The 23329-nt window shown below is 38.8% G+C and overlaps 1 protein-coding gene and 1 pseudogene across 1 annotated transcript; both read right to left on the reverse strand.

The window, feature by feature from the left end:
* Window positions 1-420: 420 nt before the first annotated feature.
* Window positions 421-3206, reverse strand: LOC132043189 (protein SRG1-like). The gene is made up of 4 exons (XM_059433676.1): window positions 2778-3206; window positions 2037-2284; window positions 1320-1644; window positions 421-909 (listed from the first exon to the last, which is right to left on the reverse strand). Exons 1-4 carry the CDS (start codon window positions 3030-3032, stop codon window positions 646-648), a joined length of 1092 nt encoding a protein of 363 aa, XP_059289659.1. The 5' UTR covers window positions 3033-3206; the 3' UTR covers window positions 421-645.
* Window positions 3207-9101: 5895 nt separating this feature from the next.
* LOC132047702 (oxoglutarate-dependent flavonoid 7-O-demethylase 1-like) lies at window positions 9102-23044 on the reverse strand (annotated as a pseudogene).
* Between the last annotated feature and the right edge of the window lie 285 nt (window positions 23045-23329).

The following is a 23329-nucleotide window of genomic DNA, read 5'->3' on the forward strand; positions in this document are numbered from 1 at the left end:
GTTAACTAAAGGGCATTTTTTAACCTAAAGAAAAAGTTAAAGGACATTTTTAACCCAATAGGTGGAAGGCATTTTTGAACCATTGCCAATATGTTAAGGGCATTTTTTAGCCTTTTCGGTACTTAAAAACATGTGACTAAATATCAGGTGACCCTTACCATCACATAGCATGCAAATAGTGCACTAAGCTACTCCCTATCACACAAAAATCATCATAAAATAATTTCTTGAAAATTTCCGAGATTCGAGAGCATTCTTAAAACAAAATAGACCCCAGCTGACACGAGGTAACGTACGATGTGTGACCCAAAAATATAATGTCTAACCCACATATATTAATAATTCCTTCCGAGGGGGTTCAAAATATAAAAAATAATACACAAATCTATATACATAAAAACATTTAACCTTGTAAAAACAATGTTTTTTTCCGCCGAAGGGGTTCGGATGAACACCCTCGGCATAGTGTGGCTCCGCCACTGATTCCTTCCTACAAATACAATACACAAATCAACATTTGACTCTGTAACAAATGTAAAACCGTCACATATAATGAAAGAAGAGTACTGGTTTTCTTCTTTATAATATCAAACAGGGGAACTCCAAATTACAATAGCAAGAGTAACTTATATAAGCAGATGTTACCTAGCATTCGTCATCCCTCGTCTTTACCTTCATGAAATCAACATACGATTTTCCATCAAGTTTTCGGGAAAAAAGGTCTTGTAAATATTTTTGCACGGGAACTCTTCGGAAAATGGCAGGATTATGTGGACCAATGAGGCTGTGTGCAGGTCCTAGTTCGGAGTCAAGGTTGATATTATAGAATGTTGCAACAGAGAGCCTCTCTTCTTTTGATTTTACTGTTGCTCTGTGCTCAATGCTCCTATAAACACCATTGCTTACTATCTGCCAAGTCAAATACAACACTTACGTACACAGAATTTTAAATGATCTTTTCAATAATATCCTATTAAAAATGAGCTTTTTCTTTATAAAACATGAGATATTCTAAACAAGCAAATTTAATTAACCGAATTTGCCATATTATCTGACAAATTAAATCAATGAAATTATTATGACTGTCCTGCTTCTACCTCCCTCCAAGCATCTTCCTTTTAGCAGGGAAAGGGTGAATACTTTAAATCATATGTAATAGAAATTCTGAATCAAGTCCTTTCAAGAAAATTCAGAAGTGTTAATATGTGAAGCATGATTATACACTCCGAATAAAACCAAACTTAACTTGCAATTTTCACTATGTCGTTGCACCTTTTGAGAAATCAGTTACTCAGTAAAAAGTTGTTACTATTATTTACCTCCAGCATATCGCCAATATTCACAATCACAGCATTTGGGAGGGGTTTTTTAGGCACCCAGATATCGTCTTTTCGGACTTGAAGACCTTCAGTTTCATTAAGCTGGAGAAGGATGGTGAGGGCAACAGTATCAGAATGAGGACTTAAGCCAATTGCCCTGCCTGGCTCAGGGCAAGGCGGATAATAATTCATCCTCATTGACTGCATACCATCACTGAACAGATCTCTCATTTCCTTTTCATCCATCCTTGAAGCCTTTGCCAATTGATATAGGATGGTCACTGCTAGGCTCTTGATTTCTTTGCAGTATGCTTCCATGATGTCCCTGCATTTTAACAAAAAGTATAGTTAACAAGTCTGGTTTATCTCAAGAATAGTATGGCTCAAGGTTCATAATTATTCCTCCTCATTTTTGTGTTTATAAATGATTAACCATAAGTTCTTAAGTAATTTCTTGTAACTTACAAGTCCTCCAGGAGAATAAAGTAAAGGGACCTTTAATTTCTCCTGGTTAATGGTCCAAGGGACAAATTTGGACTTTTTCCCTATATTTTCTTAAGAACTCAATACCGTCAGATAGATGACAAACTTTTCTGATAATAACTTTGTTCACCTATTTCCACTAGTTCAGTGATCATTAAAAAATAGAGTAATATGATTCTTTTTAGGGGGGAGGGGGTTTAACCATATTTTGAGAGATATTGAGGAGATAGGCACCTGAGCTTTGAAGGCAACTTCCGAAACAAGTCCACTTTACGGATATGAGGAGGAAGAGTAGCTATGGCAAACATGTCACTCCAATCAAGCTTCTGCTCCTCCGATACAACGAATGCCTGGCGGAAACCTTCAAAGTCGTCTTCCTTTTGCCATAGTTTCTTCTCTTCTTCCATTGGAAGTCCGAAGAATTCTATAACTTCTCTCTTGAAGTCCTCCAGTAACGAAGGTGTCACTCCATGGTTTGAAACCTAACATTCAACAATATGATAGCAAATTCTACAACCTTTTCACAATTACAAAGGTAGCTCTACCAGAAAACAAAGAGTAATTTTTTTAAACTAATTCTCATACGACCATTAAATGAGAAGGATTATGCATTTTAGACTTCCATCATTATCCAAGAGGATATTTCTGTACATAAAAGGAATTCGAATTGGGGGATTCCGTTATTGTGATATTATGCTTCATCCTTGAGAAGTTAAATATAAGTCCCTTTTTGGGGGAAAAAGGGGGAAAGTTGAAAATAAGTATTACGGCGGTCCAAGTTTTAACATGTCTTAGATGTTTAATTTGAACTAAATAACTGAAAATTATTTTAAGAATCGTAGAGTCTCTTTGGCCAAAGTTCTAAAAATTGCTTATTTTGATAAGGACTTTCGTCAAAGAACCATTTTCCATGCAAAACATTTTTTCGTACCAAACGCACCCGGATAACTAAACAAGTTACGAAGAAAATCAAACCTGGAGGAAACCCCATTCTTGGCGAGCAGAGTGAAGCTTTTGCAACTCAGAATTCATGGAATCCCCGGATATCAACTTTTGAAGATCGATAACGGGGACTGTAGGAACTGCCTCTCCAGCAGATACGGCCGGAGATTCTTGTTCTGGGCGGACATACCTGGCTGGAATATTGGTAAGGTGCTCTTTGGCAAGCTCTTGAACACTTGGAACTAACAAAGATTTTCCAAACTTCAATTTTGCCGGCGTTGATTCCATTCGCTCTTGTTGCAAACCTGAAAATTATTAAATGTCTCGATCAAAACGAACAGCCAAAACAAGAACTATAGAGTCCTTTTAGCTATTGATTCCATTTTTATTTTTTATAATATATGATGACAAAAACTTTTTGTCTTTGTGTCATCATCAGCTACCAGATTTACATCGCCGCTGGAGCAGTACCGCAACTCTATTCCAAAATACTAACAAACAAAAATACCATGCAAGATTAAATGCTAGTTTGAAAATTGAATTTATCTAGAGGAATAGTTAGAATTTAAGCTAATGGGATCGAGATTTAGTAATTTGTACCTTTTCAATGAATTTTTTAATATAAATATAGTGTTTAGACCAAAACTACTAGGTTCGATCGGACTTATAATCAAAGTGCTAGTTCCATCCCGAATTTATGCAACTAGTCGCTGGGCACGCGCTTTGCGCGTGTATCCCATGTTAATGAGTATTAAATTTTTAAAAATCACATAAATATAATTAATGAAAAATTAAAGGAAAACAATATAAATTCGTAAAAATGACGAATGTAGATATTATTCAACTAACTCAATAAAAAAAAAAAAACTGACATTCCCACTCACAAAGAAAAGTGAACCATAAAAGAATAGGTTGGTAGTGCTCGACTTTGTAGAAACATTTAGTAAGATATGACGTACAACATCAGTGAGAATCAATTAGTGACAATATTAGTTACATCTATACTCAAGGGAATTTCGTAATGAGTGAAATCAGACTTGTGCCAAAAATGAAGAAAAAACACACTTGTTACTTGTTAGTGTAACTTCGACGTTGGCACCGATATATTCCAAATTGTGTTGAGTGTGCGAACAAAGTACCACATTGGTAGCTTAAAAGAAAAAGGAGCTACTTATAAGGAGTTGGATACTCTTAATGATGTGAAGCCTTTTGGGGAAAATCATTGTGCTTGGCAAAAAATGGGGACAATATCACATTATGTTAAGAGTATCTTTGGACCGTTTAGCCCAACAATTGGTATCAGAGCCAATGGTTTGGTAGGACGAGTATGAATATGGCGGAGTGTGGCGTGGGGCCTGGCTTAGTGTCTTTGCCCGTCTATAGGCCGGTTTACAACCTTTACCCGTAGCTTTGAAGAAAATAACGGCCTTTACTTCGGTGACCGTAAATATTTCTGACGATGTGGTTGACACATAGACATAGTGAATCTCTAACCCGTAATGAGTCATGCGGAACTTATCACATTATGTTAAGAGTATCTTTGGACCGTTTAGCCTAACAATTGGTATCAGAGTCAATGATTTGATGGGACGAGTACGAAGATGGCGAAGTGTGGCGTGGGGCTCGGCTTAGTGCCTTTGCCCGTCTATGGGCCGGTTTACGACCTTTACCCATAGCTTTGAAGACGCATACACAGCCTTTGGGCTTCGGTGACCGTAAATACCGACGACGTGGTTGGCACAATTAAAACATAGTGTTCTTCGTTTAAATGAGTCATGTGGAACTTAGTTCGAGGGGGAGATTATTGGGTGTTCGAACAAAGTACCACATTAGTAGCTGAAAAGAAAAATGAGCTACTTATAAGGAGTTGGATACTCTTAATGATGTGAGGCCTTTTAGGGAAAACTGTGTGGGCTTGGCCCAAAGCGGACAATATCACATCATGTTAAGAGTATCTTTGGACCGTTTAGTCCAACAATTTTTTTTTCTAGACCAAACCACTTTTGCCCTAAAATCCTTTATATATAGGATCAACTTAGGTCTTATTTTCATAACACAAGAGTGAATTCATTGCAGCCATATAGAGAGAAAAATTGAGAGAGAAGAGGTGATTTTCGGACCAGTGAAAATCAGCCATAGCAGTCCACTTCAAATTGCGTTTCCCGATTCGTTAACCGTTGAATCATTCTCAAATTTGAACCTTTGCCCGTCTATGAGCCGGTTTACGACCTTTACCCATAGCTTTGAAGATGCATACATAGCCTTTGGGCTTTGGTGACCGTAAATACTCTGATGATGTGGTTAGCACACAGACATAGTGAATCTCTGACCCGTAATGAGTCATGTGGAACTTAGTTCGAGGGGGAGATTATTAGGTGTGGGAACAAAGTACCACATTGGTAGCTGAAAAGAAAAATGAGCTACTTATAAGGAGTTGGATACTCTTAATGATGTGAGGCCTTTTGGGGAAAAATTTGCGGGCTTGGCCCAAAAGAAAAATATATGTCATGTTAAGAGTATCTTTGGACCGTTTAGCATAACATAAAACTTTTTAGAATTTTTACGGAATTGCCACTAAAAGCCTCTATATATAGGATAAACTTAGGTCTTATTTTCATAACACAAGAGTGAATTCATAGAAACCATATAGAGAGAAAAATTGAGAGAGAAGAGATGATTTTTGGACCAGTGAAAATCAGCCACAGTAGTCCACTTCAAATTATGTTTCCCGATTCGTTAACTGTTGGATCGTTCTCAAATTTGCATTGGGGGTTCTCAACATCTGATTCTTCGATTTCAACGGTGAAGATCGAATTTTGTGGACTGTAGCTCTAGTTTTTTAGTACGAACAGTAGCTCATTTTTTGGGGTGATTTCTCTCCTTTCTTCACTAGTTTTGGTGCTATCTTTTATGCATTGTTGCTCTGCATTTGGCATTGATATTGTAGCCATTTGGAGAATATTATTGTAACTCTTATTGATTTTAGTGGAGCTTTTGTGGGCTGGAGGTCCCGTGGATGTTTTCTCTTCACCTTGAAGGGGTTTTACCACGTAAATTTAGTGTCTCTTGCATTGATTTATTTTTGTTTGTTTTGCTATTTTTTTGTTGGTATGGTTGCTGTCCGGATTTCCATTTGTCTTTTGGTGTTTATTATCTTCTCTTGGTTCAAATAGTGTGGGAAGTTTTGACTTGGGTATTTCTTCCGTTGTTACCTCATCGTGCAATTTGGTATTTGCTTGTTTTCTTCCCAACAAGGTGGTATCAGAGCTTGTGGTTATATTTAGTTGTGTCGATTGTCTATTTGAATGATGGAGGTAAATATATGCAAGATAGTTTGTTTAAATGGCAGTAATTACCATATTTGGAAAAGCAAGATGAAAGATCTTCTATTTGTCAAGAAATTGCATTTACATGTGTTTGCTTCTAAGAAAGATGAGGATTGGGAACTTGAGCACTTACAGGTTTGTGGCTATATTAGGTAATGGGTTGAAGATAATGTTCGAAATCATATTGTGAATGATAAAAATGCTAAAAGCTTGTGGGAAAAGCTCGAGACACTTTATGCTTTGGCAATAATAAGTTGTTATAGAAACAATTGATGAATATTAGATACAAAAAGGTCCTATTTCTGATCTTATAAATGATTTTCAGGGGGTCTTTGATCAGCTGTCTGGAATGGGTGTCAAGTTTGATAAAGAAATACATTGACTTTGACTTTGGCTTCTTAATACTCTGCCAGACTCTTGGGAAACTCTTCGAGTTTCTTTGACTAATTCTGCTCCCAGTGATGGTGTATCTATGGAATATGCTAAGATTGGTGTTTTAAATGAAGATATGAGAAGAAGATCTCAAGCTTCGTCTTCTTCAGCTTCACACTCCGATCTTTTGGTTACGGAAGACAAGGGGAGAAGCAATTTCAGAGGTCAAAATGACAGAAGCAAAAGTAGAAGCAAGTCAAGATCCTCCAGGTACAATAATATTACATGTGACTATTGTCACTTGAAAGGGCACATCAAGAAACATTGCTACAAGTTTAAGAGAGACCAGAAAAAGCAAAAGAAATATGGAAATAATGAAAATCGCGTTGTTTTTGTTGCTGCTGAAAGTGATCTTCTTGTTGCTTGTGGTGAAAATGATATCAATTTTGTTTGTGATGAGTCTACCTGGTTTGTGGATTCAGGTGCCACTTCTCATGTCACGCCAAAGAAGGAATTATTTTTTTCTTATACTCCAGGTAATTTTGGAATGTTACGAATGGGAAATGATAGTGAAGTTGAGGTATTTGGTATTGGTACAGTTTGTTTGAAAAGTAAGAATGGTTCGAGGTTAGTTCTTAACAATGTCAAGCATGCTCCAGATGTTCATCTGAATTTAATTTCTATAGGAAAGCTTGATGATGAGGGTTATGATCAAACCGTTGATGGTCAAATAGTAAAAGCGTAGAGGTTCAATGATTGTGGCTCGAGGTAACAAGATATCTGACTTGTACTTATTTCAGGGCTCCATTTGTGGTGACTTAGTAAATTTGGTGGACAATGATACTTCATCAGAATTATGGCATAGAAAGCTGAGTCATATGAGTGAGAAGGGGATTGATAACTTGGCTAAGAAGAATTTGCTTTTTGGAATGAAACAAGAAAAGTTAAAAGGATGTGTTCATTGCTTAGCGGAAAAGAAAAGACATTCATTCACTTTAAAACGATTCTTTGGAGTTGGTACATTCTGATTTGTGTGGTCCTTTTAAAGTAAGCTCTCGTGGTGGTGCACTTTACTTTGTGACTTTTATTGATGATCATTCTCGAAAACTCTGGGTATTTCCTTTAAAGTACAAGGATCAAGTACTTGATGTGTTCAATACTTTTCAAGCCTTGGTTGAGAGACAGACAGGAAAGAAACTAAAATGCATCCTCTCAGACAATGGTGGTGAATACATCGGTTCTTTTGATAATTATTGTAGACAGCAGGGTATTCGGCATCAGAAAACTCCTCCTGAGATTCCTCAGTTAAATGGTTTGGCAGAGAGGATGAACAGAACTCTAGTTAAGAGGGTTAGATGTTTGCTTTCAAATGCTAAGTTGCCGATTCATTTTGGGCGAAGTACTCGATTCTCACTTATGTTATCAATTTATCTGGAAGGTTGCTTTGGATGGTGATGTCACGACAAAGTTTGGTTTGGTAAGGATGTCTCTTATGCTCGTGAAGTCTTCGGGTCTAAGGCTTTTGTGCATGTTCCTAAGGATGAGAGGTCAAAGCTAGAAATTAAAACTAGGCATTGTATCTTCATTGGTTATGTCATGACGAATTTGTCTATCATTTTTATGATCTAGTTGAGAAGAAACTTGTTAGAAGCCGTGATGTTGTGTTCTTTGAAGACCAGACAATTGAAGATTTTGACAAAGCTGAGAAGGTTGATTCTCAGAGCAGTGAGAGCGTAGTTGATGTTGATCCAGTTCCTGCAAGAAAATCTTCAAAATAACGAAGATCAAGTTGAAGATAGTGATCATATTCAGAATGACCAGCATGATGTTGTTGATGCTCCAGTGGAAGATGATGTGGTTGGCCAGCAACTAGCTGTTATTGATGCTCTAGAGAGTTCTCTCAGAAGATCTACTAGAGAGAAAGTATCTTCATCTCATTATTCTCCCAATGATTTTGTACTCTTGATTGATGGGGGAGAAGCTGAAAGTTTTGATGAGGCCATGGATAGAGAAGAAAAGAAAGGTGGTTTGATGCTATGCAAGATGAGATTAAATCCTTGCATGATAACCATACATTTGATTTGGTTAATATTTCTAGAAACAGAAAAGCTTTGAAAAATAGGTGGGTGATGTGTTGCGAAATTTCGACACATTTGATGCTTTTTTACGGCGAGTTTTACTTGTTTTTCAAGCAAGTTTGGGTCTTTTGATGTGTTTGTGTTATGTTACAGGTATTTATCGTGTTTATGGCGAAAGTCATGAAAATGGCTTAAAAAGATGTTCAAGAAAGAGAAGTAACTGAAGTTGGGATTTTACGGAGCAAAAAGACGGACCGTATAATATTTACGGGCCGTCAATTCAACCGTAGATCAGTGACAGAGAAGTCTCACCTGGAGAGGAAATTCACGGCAGAAAGTACGGACCGTATATTATTTACGGTCCGTAAATCCCACCGTAGATCATTTACAGGAAGTCTCAACTTTCCGATAGACCCTCGGCTTAGAAAAATGGTCACCATTGCAAATTATCTATTAAAGTCACTTATATTTAGTTTGTATCAACAAAGTCATTCAAGTTACATTTTTTTTAAATTTAATTCTAGCCAATCAAGTACAAGTCCTGATTGATGAAGGGTTTGACATAGACCCTACCTTATTCATTAATCAAAAAGAGTAATACAAGAAGGGGCACGTATGGCCTTGACCTTCAATGGGTAAAAACACCATCTGCAATACACTAAAGCCAATATACTACCTAAGAGACAACCATTGACATTATACAGGGTTGCAAATGGAGAAGGTGGGAAAGGTTTCTATAAAATAGATATTCCTTAGCCAAGTCAGAACCTCATGGTGGTTCAATTGCTTCCTTGATCTCCATTTCTAATTCTTATAGTATCTATGTATGATTTTCCAATGAGCTCTCGAGATAAAAATGTTACACCTCGAAAAATTTTCCCCTTATCGTACAGTGAATAGACTAACGAGGGGCATGACGTTCACGAGGTTTGGACAAGTAGGAGATAGTAATTGATGATGCTAATTAAGATTTTCAAAGACATACGAGTTAAGGAAAGAAAGTTGTTAAGGAAAGCGAGTTATAAGTTGAATGTATCGGATGGGAATCACGAGTATTGAGTTAATGATGTCTTAATAAAACCTTGAAGAAGAGTTATAACGTCCCTTAGAATGGTAATGAAGTGTTGAACAAGTGTTAAGAAGGTTTCATAAGGATCGGAGATCAAACGAGTCGACGAAACGATTCTCGAAAAAACTGGACAACCTACGGCCAGACATACTGGACGTATAAAATGTATGGACCGTATGTCCAACTGTAGATTCAGTCCAGTAGAGCATGCTTCACTGGACCAGATCTACGGCCAGACATACGGACTGTATAAAACATACGGACCGTATGTTGGTCCGTATAAGCTGGTTGGGACTGAACTCAAATTTTATATAAGGGACCATTTTTCATTTCATTCCTCACCTGCACCATTCAAGAAACCTCTAGAGAGTTCCAAATATTTTATCCATGAGAAAAAAATAGAAATCAAAGATCAATATCAAGAATTAGGGTGAATCAAGTGAAAGAAACTTCATCAAAGTCATGCAAATCAAGAAAATCCCAAGAGAGATAAAATAGGGTTTTGGTGCTAAGGGTGAATCACCATTCCAAGATTATTCCTCCATCATCTAAGGTAAGTTTCATGACCTTTTCATGTTAATGGAAGTATTTATGAGTTGAAACACATGGATTGTAGAAGTGTATAGCAAATGGGTCATCAAATGTGTGAATAGTATTGTTAGTGAGTAGTAGTTGAATTGAATCATGGAAATGGATATGTTGATGTTATGAATGCGTTATAAATGACGTTTAGAACATAAGATAAGTATTGGATATAAAAGAATATGATGATGGATTTTAGTCATGAATATGGAGAATTGAAGTAGAATTGTGAAATGTGAATTATGTAAATGAATGACGATTGTTGTTAGTGATATTGTGATGATTGTTATGAATGTTGGAAGTTGAGATGGAATATGGCGGAAAGTAGTATAAACAAAGGAAATGCTGCCCAAATTTCTCTAGCTTTAGTAAGTACGTTTTCATGATTGTTTAGCTAATGGCGACACAAATTCCATTGAAGGTATAAACAAGAGCACTCGAGAAGAACGAGCAAACGATAGAATAGTAAACGACAAAGGTATGTGAGGCTAATCCCTTCCTTCTAAGGCATGAGTCCCATGGCATGAATTTCCTCTTTCACTGTGAATGTCCTATCTTCAAGAAGGCTATGATCCATTGTTCATGAATAGCCATACGAGATAAGAGATATGCTACGATTATGATAATGATAATGATAAGCTTAAAGTCTAGAGATACTATAGCCTATGATATGATGTTCCGACTAAGCTAATGAAGCTATACTAAGCCGTTGATGTTGATCATTGTATACACTCACCTTATGCTTAATCCTTCAAGGTGAGGCAGAATGCTTACGAATGCTCCATAATGAAGTCGGGGGTCCACGACCTTACATCACTCCGACATGACTATACTTGCTTCCAAGTTCTAATGTATGAATTGATGATATATGTATAATGATATTAATTTATGATGACACCATGGTATGAATATGAAATGAATGATAGTGATGACCTTATGATGATGTATAATGTACGATGATAAATACATGCTATGTATGATGATATGATTCCACCGCGCCTAATTGGCCGGGCATGTCACCGCTAAGGCGGGCTGCGTATGATGCCAAAGAAAGTTTGGACCAAAGCAAGTTAGCTTAAATTCCAAACTAACCCAAATACGCCAAATTGTTCCCCGGCAACGGCGCCATTATTAATAACGTCCAAATTCACCCTATTAATTAGAATGAGTACGGTCGTATGCAAATATAATTTACCCAACTATGAGTCGGGGGTCGAATCCACAGAGAACAATATATAGGCGATTAGGAAAAGTATGAAATTTTCACCAACTAAGCTAAAGCCAAACGATGGATAATGTTTTGATTTTTGGAGAAAATTATAACTAATGCGAAAATGTAAACTAACCTAAAAAGCAAGTAAAATGATCAATGGCCACAAGTATGGATACAAGGGAAACTACGCTCAAGTAACGATCCAATGTATTTCATGATTTACGAATAATGGTGAGTTTATATTACTTAGCCTCGGATAATGACTCTAAATTAGCTTCTTCCGAAGACTAACTAGACTACCTAATTGAATATCCCTAAAGCAATTAGGGAGCATTAAGAACACCCGAATATGGCTACAGTGGTTTCGCCTATTCCTAGGTCGAATTCCATTAGATGAGGGTTAACGCCCCAAATTCTTGTTAATTAATCTTTCCCAATCTCGAGTTTGCCTCTTCCAAGTTTAAACCGAAATAAATGGGCAAGTCTTAGGGTTAGCTACTCCTTAAGAATCATTCAAGTGAGATTAATTAAAACAACAATAACCCACTTCATTAAGAATAAAATCATTCAACACGTAAGCAAAACAAGAGATTCAATCCAAACATAAACAATGTATACTTCCATAAACAAGGTTCAAGTATTGAAATGAAATACCACACACCTAAATATTCAATACAAAACAAGGAATTGAAGAAAGGATTAAGAAATATCTCATTAAAGTGCCTCCAATCTTCTCCTCCAAGGTGTTGGTGATGAAACCCTAGCCTCCAAGGACTTGTGTTGTGCCAAAGATGATAATTTTTTTTTTTTTTTGTCCTAAGCCTCTCTTTTATGCCCCATATTTCAGATTTGCAATTCTGCCCGTTTTTGCGAATCTGTCCCGTTTTTGCAAAACTGTCCCGTTTTGACAGTTTTGCAAATCTGGTCAATTTGGCCTCTTTTGACTTTATTTTCACTTGGTTTCTTCCGATCACTTCTAAATCATATAAAACCTGTAAAATAGATGTAAATGATATTAAATGCATTATTTTCTCAAGCAAACATAGCAAAAATATAAGATTAAAGAAGAGATAAATTGGTAAAATACCAACTTATCAATGGCCGGGCATGTCACCGCTAAGGCGGGCTGCTATTTCACCGAGCCTAGAGGGCCGGGCATGACACCACTAGTGGGAGGCATATAATGGTTACCCGAACGCGGGTTAACGACATGATGATGTATGGTTGATGTGACGATGCATGTATGGCATGATGATGTATGCGTGATATGATAAGACATACGCTATGGTAACGCACATGATATACTTATGTATGATGTATGTATATGAAATGTATCTACGCTTAAAAGAACACACAGGTTGTATCCTCACCTCATGACTTATGATATGCTTATTATGCTTATTTCATTCCTGCCTTACATACGGTCTGACAATGTTCGTACCGACGTCCGTTTTCTTTGGATTTTCGTGTTCGTACCCACGAGGTAGGCAGGAGACATTCGTGCCGATCTATAGGAGCCGATAGGCGACTTGTGAGCACTCCATTGTCCGGAGGTGCCATTGATTATTTTTTTGGTACATATATGTATATTCTCATGATTGGGCACGACGGGGTCCTGTCCCATCCATACGTCTAGTATTCCAGTAGAGGCTCGTAGATACGTATGTGTGGGTAGTATGGTCCCATGGTTTACATGTATATGTATGTGTATGTATGTATATTATTTTGATAGCTGAAGGGCTTGTGTATATAAAAGTAATTACGTTTCCTATGATGACATATTTTCATGAAATTGAGCAAGTACTATGAATGAGAGCATATAGGTAACGGAATGAGTGGTGTTCGGAGGTTAGCCCCGGATACCCGTCGTGGCCCGTGGTTCGGGCGTGGCGTAGTGGTATCGGAAGCCCAGTTCAGTCCTAGGAAGTGTCTACGAGCCGTGTCTAGTAGAGTATTGTTTATGGTGTGTTGCGCGCCACGCTAATAAACAAGAGGCTACAGGACATTTAGGAAAAATGACCATCTTTCTTCTCATGAAATCGTGCGATAGAGCCGAGTATAAGATTTAATCCTCCCTAATGAGTATGTTGTGATTTCAGAATGCCGCCAAAAGGAAAAGCTAAAGCCGCCCCAAAGGGCAAGACTACGACAAAGAGCGGCGGGCGGAAAGAGAGCCGCCTATGAATGTAGATGAGGATGAATCACATAATGAGGCTCCATCTAATGCCTCCACTACTCCGCCTATTACGGAAGAGCAAGAAGGGACTTCTGTCCCAGCTCCTATGCCTCCAGTTCCTCCACCGGCTACATTGGGTCAACAAGTGACCGAGGTTATTAATCTATTGACTCAGTTGGTTGCCGCCCAAGCACAGCGGCAGAATGTGGGGCCAAGTGATCGTTCAGCTAGCACTAGAGCCCGCGATTTTATGAGCCTAAATCCTCCGGAATTCTTCGGGTCAAAGCCGGATGAAGACCCGCAAGGCTTTGTTGATGAAATGTTCAGAACGTTGCGGATTATTCATGCTTTCGAGGCTGAATCAGTGGAGTTGGCATCATATAGACTCCGAGATGTGGCGGTTCTATGGTACAATAATTGGATAGCGTCGAGGTAAGAAAATGCACCTCCTCCCGTGTGGCAGGAATTTGTTGATGCTTTTATTCGTCATTATTTGCCACCCGAGGTCCGCCGAGCTAGAGCGGATAGATTTCTGAATCTAAAACAAGGTAACATGAGCGCCTGGGAGTATAGCCTTCAATTTAATTCCTTGACTAGGTATGCACCGACAATGGTAGCCGATATGGGCGACAGGGTGCATAGATTTGTGAGTGTCTTAGGGCCACATTTGTTTAAAGATTGTTTGATCGCTTCATTGCAAGATGGGATGGATATTTCCCGCATTCAGGCCCACGCCCAAAATTTAGAGGGGCAACAACCTCCGCAAAGAGGTGACCGCGATGTTGATAGAGGGCAAAGCAAAAGGGCCAGATCTATGGGCACAGGTAGTGATTACAGAGGGGGATCAAGGCAGACATATCCTAGGCACTCAGTCCAGTCAGTGACAAGTGCACCTCCCCGGTTTACAGGCAGAAGATCTGATCGCTCTTTCCGTTCAGGACAGGGCCCCAGGTTCTCAGTTTGGGGGATATTACAGTCAGGGGAGACCACCCGTTCCCCGATGCAGTCAATGCAGAAAATTCCACTCAGGGCCATGTGTGGCAAAGATGCTTGTTATATTTGTGGACAGGCTGGACATTTGATGCGAGATTGTCCGGTGAGATATGGCAGAGGTGGGGTTCAGCCCACAGGATCGGCAGCAGGATCCTCTTCAACACGTCCTACAAAGGCGGACTCCCGGACCAAAGTGGCCGAGGTAGAGGCCGAGGGGGAGCATCTACTTCAGGTGCCACACAACACCGCTTATATGCTTTAGCCGGACGACAGGACCTTGAGTCGTCTCCAGATATGGTTACATGTACATTGACTGTGTTTTCTCATGATGTGTATGCATTGATAGATCCGGGTTTCACGTTATCATATATTACCCCCTATGTTGCTAATCGTATTGGGGTGAAACACGAGCCAATTAAACCCTTTGAGGTGTCTACTCCGGTTGGTGATCCCGTGATAGCTAAACAAGTGTATAAAGATTGTATTATTGTGATATGTGATCGCCAAACCAAAGCTGATCTAGTCGAGCTAGAAATGCTAGACTTTGATGTTATAATGGGTATGGATTGGTTGGCCTCATGTTATGCTAATGTTGATTGCCGAGTGAAATTAGTTCGATTTCAATTTCCGGGAGAGCCCCGTGCTTGAATGGAAAGGTAATACGGCAACTCCAAGGGGTAGGTTTATTTCCTACCTTAAGGCAAGAAAGATGATCACCAAGGGCTATATTTATCATTTAGTCCGAGTTCATGACACCGAGGCAACATCGCCAACTTTTCAATCCGTTCCGGTAGTGAATGAGTTTCCGGATGAACTTCCAGGCCTTCCTCCAGAAAGGGAGATTGACTTCGCCATTGATGTGTTGCCGGATACCGAGCCTATTTCTATCCCTCCTTATCGAATGGCTCCGGCAGAATTGAAAGAGTTAAAGGCACAATTGAAAGATTTGCTCGAAAAGGGATTCATTAGACCCAGTTCATCACCGTGGGGAGCGCCCGGCCTTATTTGTGCAAAAGAAAGATGGCTCCCTACGAATGTGTATTGACTATAGACAGCTGAATAAGGTGACGATAAAGAACAAGTATCCTCTTCCAAGAATTGATGATTTATTTGATCAACTACAAGGTGCCAAATGGTTTTTCAAAATGGATCTGAGGTCGGGTTATCATCAAGTGAGAGTCAGAGAAGAAGACATTCCTAAGACAGCTTTCAGGACAAGATATGGCCATTATGAATTCCGAGTGATGTCGTTTGGGCTGACTAATGCTCGACGTTGTTCATGAACTTAATGAATAATGTATTCGGCCTCTCTCTTGGACTTGTTCGTGATAGTATTCATTGATGATATTTTGGTGTATTCTCGCACAGAATCAGAACATGCAGACCATCTACGTATTGTTCTTGGAATTCTCCGTTCTCGGGAGTTGTATGCAAAATTTTCAAAGTGCAAGTTTTGGCTAAATTCTGTGACATTCTTGGGCCATGTGATTTCAGATGATGGCATTAAAGTTGATACTCAGAAGATAGAGGCGGTGAAGACTTGGCCAAGGCCTACGACGCCTACGTGTTCGTAGTTTTTCGGGTTTGGCGAGGTTATTATAGAAGATTCGTAGAGGGCTTTTCATCTCTTTCAGCCCCATTGTCGAAGTTAACCCGTAAATCAGCAAAATTTCGGTGGAATGACGCTTGTGAGCGTAGCTTTCAAGAGTTGAAGGACGATTAACCTCCGCTCCGGTTTAACATTTCCAGAAGGGCCGGATGGCTATGTTGTGTATTGTGATGCTTCCGGTGTTGGGCTAGGATGTGTATTAATGCAGCATGGAAAAGTCATTGCTTATGCTTCAAGGCAGTTGCGAAAACATGAAAAGAATTACCCAACTCACGATCTTGAATTGGCTGCAGTTATTCATGCGTTAAAAATGTGGAGACATTATTTGTATGGCGTACATGTTGATATCTATACAGATCACAAGAGTCTTCAATATATTTTCAAACAGAAGGAGTTAAACCTGCGGCAGCGGCGGTGGTTAGAACTACTGAAGGATTATGATGTGAATATCTTATACCACCCCGGAAAGGCAAATGTAGTAGCGGATGCGCTTAGTCGCCGATCGATGAGTAGCCTATGTGAAGTGCCTTGGGAAAAGAAAGAAATGATCCATGAACTCCATCAACTAGCTAACCTCTGAGTGCGCATAATTGATTCTGGCGATGCAGGAGTTAGTATTAACAATCCCACAGTTTCGTCCTTGGATGCAGAAATAAAAGAGCGCCAATACGAGGATCCCAAATTGAAGTATTATAAAGGTGTGAAGTTTTCAAAAGAAAAGTCACCATTCGAAGTCTGGGCAGATGGGGTTCTCAAGTATCAGAATAGGTTATGTGTTCCGGATGTGGCGGAACTACGCCGCCAAATCCTGGAAGAAGCTCATTACTCCCGGTATTCTATTCATCCAGGAGCGACAAAGATGTATCATGATCTCAAAATGATGTATTGGTGGGATGGTATGAAAAGAGACATAGCAGAATTTGTATCACAATGTCCAAATTGCCAACAGGTGAAGGTAGAACATCAGAAGCCAGGGGGATTATTGCAAGCAATAGAAATTCCTACGTGGAAATAAGAAGTGATCAACATGGATTTCATTGTAGGATTGCCCCGTTCCCGGGGAAAGTATGATTCTATATGGGTAATTGTGGATAGATTGACAAAAACAGCTCATTTTCTCCCAGTCAGAACCACCTATTCAGTAGAAGATTATGCAAGGTTATATCTTAGGGAAATTGTGAGACTTCATGGTATTCCAATATCTATCATTACAGACAGAGGAGCACAGTTTACAGCTAAGTTCTGGAAATCCTTTCAAGAAGGTCTAGGTACTCAAGTAAGGCTTAGTACGGCGTTTCATCCGCAAACTGACGGACAAGCCGAGCGTACTATACAAACCTTGGAGGATATGCTACGAGCATGTGTACTAGATTTCGGTGGTAGTTGGGATGACCACTTACCCCTAATCGAATTTGCCTACAACAACAGCTATCATTCCAGTATTCAAATGGCTCCATATGAAGCTTTGTATGGAAGAAAATGTAGATCTCCAATTGGATGGTTTGATGTCGGAGAAGTACAGCTAATAGGCCCCGAGTTGATCCAACAAGCGGTAGAAAAAGTCAAGGTGATCCGAGATCGATTATTGACAGCCCAAAGTCGCCAAAAATCTTATGCGGACAACGGCCGGCGAGATTTAGAATTTCAAGTTAATGATTGGGTGTTCTTAAAGGTATCACCAATGAAAGGGATGATGAGATTCGGTAAGAAAGGAAAGTTAAGTCCTCGATACATTGGACCTTATAAAATCATCCGCAAAGTGGGTCAAGTGGCGTATGAATTAGAATTGCCTTTAGAGCTTGAATTAGTTCATCCAGTATTCCATGTTTCAATGCTCCATAAATGTGTTGGAGACCCCACAAATATTGTGCCAATAGATGATGTTCAGATCACAGAAAAGCTAGCTTATGAAGAAGTGCCTATTGCTATACTAGACAGGCAAGTACGAAGACTTCGGAACAAGGAAATAGCTTCAGTGAAAGTCTTATGGCGAAATAACAATCGGGAAGAGATGACTTGGGAAGCAGAAGAGAAGATGAAATCCACATACCCGCATTTATTTCAGCCCTCAGAAGAAATCTATGATGAAACTTCGAAATGATAAGGTATGTATGCTTTATTTTTATGTATATGGGTCGTGTGTGTCCAATCTATATTGCTATTGTGTTGTGGCCCTATGAGGCAATGATATTATGGGTAGTTGTGACAGGATGGTAGTGCCATATTACAGGGGAAACTATGGCGAAATTTTTCTAGAATCCCCGATGACTTAACATTCGAGGACGAATGTTCCAAAAGGGGGGAAGAGTGTTACACCTCGAAAAAATTTTCCCCTTATCGTACAGTGAATAGAATATCGAGGGGAATGACGTTCACGAGGTTTGGACAAGTAGGAGATAGTAATTGATGATGCTAATTAAGATTTCCAAAGACATACGAGTTAAGGAAAGAAAGTTGTTAAGGAAAGCGAGTTATAAGTTGAATGTATCGGATGGGAATCACGAGTATTGAGTTAATGATGTCTTAATGACACCTTGAAGAAGAGTTATAACGTCCCTTAGAATGGTAATGAAGTGTTAAACAAGTGTTAAGAAGGTTTCATAAGGATCGGAGATCAAACGAGTCGACGAAACGATTCTCGGAAAAACTGGACAACCTACGGCCAGACATACTGGCCGTATAAAATATATGGACCGTATGTCCAACCGTAGATTCAGTCCAGTAGAGCATACTTCACTGGACCAGATCTACGACCAGACATACGGACCGTATAAAACATACGGACCGTATGTTGGTCCGTATAAGCTGGTCGGGACTGAACTCAAATTTTATATAAGGGACCCTTTTTCATTTCATTTCATTTCATTCCTCACCTCCACCATTCAAGAAACCTCTAGAGAGTTCCAAACATTTTATCCATGAGAAAACAATAGAAATCAAAGATCAATATCAAGAATTAGGGTGAATCAAGTGAAAGAAACTTCATCAAAGTCATGCAAATCAAGAAAATCCCAAGAGAGATAAAATAGGGTTTTGGTGCTAAGGGTGAATCACCATTCCAAGCTTATTCCTCAATCATCTAAGGTAAGTTTCATGACCTTTTCATGGTAATGGAAGTATTTATGAGTTGAAACACATGGATTGTAGAAGTGTATAGCAAATGGGTCATCAAATGTGTGAATAGTATTGTTAGTGAGTAGTAGTTGAATTGAATCATGGAAATGGATATGTTGATGTTATGAATGCGTTATAAATGACGTTTAGAACATAAGATAAGTATTGGATATGAAAGAATATGATGATGGATTTTAGTCATGAATATGGAGAATTGAAGTAGAATTGTGAAATGCGAATTATGTAAATGAATGACGATTGTTGTTAGTGATATTGTGATGATTGTTATGAATGTTGGAAGTTGAGATGGAATATGGCGGAAAGTAGTATAAACAAAGGAAATGCTGCCCAAATTTCTCTAGCTTTAGTAAGTACGTTTTCATGATTGTTTAGCTAATGGCGACACGAATTCCATTGAAGGTATAAACAAGAGCACTCGAGGAGAACGAGCAAACGATGGAATAGTAAACGACAAAGGTATGTGAGGCTAATCCCTTCCTTCTAAGGCATGAGTCCCATGGCATGAATTTCCTCTTTCACTGCGAATGTCCTATCTTCAAGAAGGCTATGAGCCATTGTTCATGAATAGCCATACGAGATAAGAGATATGCTACGATTATGATAATGATAATGATAAGCTTAAAGTCTAGAGATGCTATAGCCTATGATATGATGTTCCGACTAAGCTAATGAAGCTATACTAAGCCGTTGATGTTGATCATTGTATACACTCACCTTATGCTTAATTCTTCAAGATGAGGCAGAACGCTTACGAATGCTCCATAATGAAGTCGGAGGTCCACGACCTTACGTCACTCCGACATGACTATACTTGCTTCCAAGTTCTAATGTATGAATTGATGATATATGTATAATGATATTAATTTATGATGACACCATGGTATGAATATGAAATGAATGATAGTGATGACCTTATGATGATGTATAATGTACGGTGATAAATACATGCTATGTATGATGATATGATTCCACCGCGCCTAATTGGCCGGGCATGTCACCGCTAAGGCGGGCTGCGTACGATGCTACCGTGCCTAGATGGCCAGGCATGTCACCGCTAAGACGGGCTGCTATGATTTCACAGAGCCTAGAGGGCCGGGCATGACACCACTAGTGGGCGGCATATAATGGTTACCCGAATGCGGGTTAACGACATGATGATGTATGGTTGATGTGACGATGCATGTATGGCATGATGATGTATGCGTGATATGATAAGACATACGCTATGGTAATGCACATGATATACTTATGTATGATGTATGTCTATGAAATGTATCTACGCTTAAAAGAACACACAGGTTGTATCCTCACCTCATGACTTATGATATGCTTATTATGCTTATTTCATTCCTGCCTTACATACTCAGTACAATGTTCGTACTGACGTCCGTTTTCTTTGGACGCTGTGTTCATGCCCGGGTAGGCAAGGAGACGGTGCCGATCTATAGGAGCCGATGGCGACTTGTGAGCACTCCATTGTCCGGAGGTGCCACTGATTATTCTTTTGGTACATATATGTATTCTCATGATTGGGCACGACGGGGTCCTGTCCCGTCCATACGTCTAGTATTCCAGTAGAGGCTCGTAGATACGCATGTGTAGGTAGTATGGTCCCATGGTTTACATGTATATGTATGTGTATGTATGTATATTATTTTGATAGCCGAAGGGCTTGTGTATATAAAAGTAATTACGTTTCCTATGATGACATATTTTCATGAAATTGAGCAAGTACTATGAATGAGAGCATATAGGTAACGGAATGAGTGGTGTTCGGCGGTTAGCCCCGGATACCCGTCGCGGCCCGTGGTTCGGGGCGTGACAAAAAACCCCTTAAAGTAATCAGCAACTCCAATCCTCCTAAACTGTGCAGGGCTTTGAGAAGTGAGGAGGCTAGGCATTGGACCAAAATCTCCATCCAATTTGGGCCAAAAAATGTAGCAATCGAGATCCCCTCCTTGTCCTTATTGACTATTGCTCGATGTTCAGTGCTTCTATATATTCCATTTGTCACAATCTGCAAAACAACATTGAGAGAAAGAAAAAAGACCATAAGTATTTTTGTGTGTTACGTATAACGGAAGCAACTTTAATTTAGTGGCAAGTGTTTGGATATTAGCAAATCGGGAAGTATTTTGATGAACTTTTTTAATGAAATTCTTAAATACTGAAGATTAATAATAATGTCAAAGACTTGTTAGTTGGAGCACGTAATATGAAGTGAAAGTTAGATATAAATATTTCTCATGAAAATGACTTTCTCATGAAAAATATTTCCCACAAATTGACTTCCACCATACCAACAATACTTATTTCTTACCTCTAAACTCTCTCCAATGTTAACAACGAAGGCATCAGGAAGATATGGAACAGGAACCCAAGCTCCATTTTTTTTAATTTGAAGACCTTCAGTTTCATTAACTTGAAGGAGTATGGTTAGACCAACAGAATCAGAATGAGGGCATAAGCCCATAACAAGCTCTGGTTGAGGACAAGGAGGATAGCAATTTATTCTCATCATTTGCACCCATTCTTCAAATAGTACTTGCATATCCTCAGTTTGCATCCCTAATGCTTTAGCCATTTTGTAAATAGTTTTCATGGCAAGTTCCTTGAGTTGTGCAGAGTATTGTTCCAGCGCATCCCTGGATGGTCCAAGAATTTAAATAAGAACGATCATAGATTAGCTAGGAAACATTAAATTTTATGCACAATGAAAAAATTATACTAACAGGTTGTTATAGAGTTAATCAGTAAGTAACACTTTATATTATATGTGGATTAGTAACCCGAAAAAGAAAGTCCATGACGTATAAGTATATAACTTCAGAATAACAGTAATACGAAAGAATTAACAAAACCAAAAAAAAACAAAAATCTTAATAAACTTTCACACACACATGTGAGTTGAGTGAAAGAGATAGATAGGTACCTAAGTGAGAGAGGGACCATTGGAAATAAGTGAGGTTTTCTCAAAGTGACAGGGAGAGTGATCATGTAAAAAATGTCTGCCCAATCTAACTTTTGTTCTTCAGATACAACAAAGTACTTTATTTTAAAAGTACTTTTCAAAAAAACATTTTTGGCGAAAAGTAGTTTGTGTTTGGCCAATTAATTAAAAAAATACTTTTGAGTAGCAATTAGTGTTTGGCCAAGCTTTTAAAAAGTGCTTCTATTTATATTTTTCTCAAAAAAGTGCTTTTGGGCAAAAGCTATTTTTTTTTAACACGAAAAATTGTTTCGCTACTGCTAAAAGACTTATTTTCTCCCAAAAGGTAAAGGCTTGCCCACACCCTTCAACATCCCCTTCTTGTTGCTCAAACTTGTTCTTCTCTTCCATTGGCAGATCAAAAAATGCTCGGATTTCTGACTTCACTTTCTCCACCAAAGATGAACTCACCCCATGATTCACCAACTGCACATGAGGATTGGTAAATCAGTACTCACTCCATCCCAATACCTAAAATGAACAAGTATTTGATCATTGAAATATAACTTACCTGGAAAAATCCCCATTCTTTGCAAGCAAGATGAAGTCTCTCAAGCTCTGAATCATTATCTCTAATTGCTAGCAGCCTTTTCATGTCAATTACTGGAACTTGAGGCAATATGGATGTCAACACAGGCTTTTCGATATCATCACCAATATATCGCGGTGGAACGGCTGCTAGTTGTTGCTTTGCCAGCTCTTGGACGTTAGGAACTTTCAAAGAGCCACCTAGCTTTCTCGACCTTGCTTCTTCCAACAAAAGAATTTTTTTCAGCTTAATTCCTCTAAGAGAACTTGTTTTAGAGAAAAAACTTAGTGAAATGTGAAATGATAACTCGTTTTATACATAGAGTGACTAGGTTAAAACACTACTAACTTATTACTCCCTCCGTTTTAATTTATTTTAAAAAAGAATGTCACTTTCTATATTTAGTAACTCTTTGCACTCAATATCCTAAATACAGTGTTACGATCAAAGTTTCTGATTCAGCCGAACCCGTATCCGAAGCGCTAGCTGCGCACCTGAATTTATCCAATTAGTG

Source organism: Lycium ferocissimum, chromosome 2 (assembly GCF_029784015.1).
Source record: "Lycium ferocissimum isolate CSIRO_LF1 chromosome 2, AGI_CSIRO_Lferr_CH_V1, whole genome shotgun sequence".
Taxonomy (NCBI): domain Eukaryota; kingdom Viridiplantae; phylum Streptophyta; class Magnoliopsida; order Solanales; family Solanaceae; genus Lycium; species Lycium ferocissimum.

Excerpts from the sequence above, each read along its gene's own strand:
- LOC132043189 (XM_059433676.1), bottom strand. The coding sequence starts at position 3,032 with ATGGAATCAACGCCGGCAAAATTGAAGTTTGGAAAATCTTTGTTAGTT. Across the intron at positions 2,285-2,777 it reads AAGAATGGGGTTTCCTCCAG|GTTTCAAACCATGGAGTGAC; the intron begins GTTTGATTTTCT and ends GTTGAATGTTAG. Across the intron at positions 1,645-2,036 it reads AAGTTGCCTTCAAAGCTCAG|GGACATCATGGAAGCATACT; the intron begins GTGCCTATCTCC and ends GTTAAAATGCAG.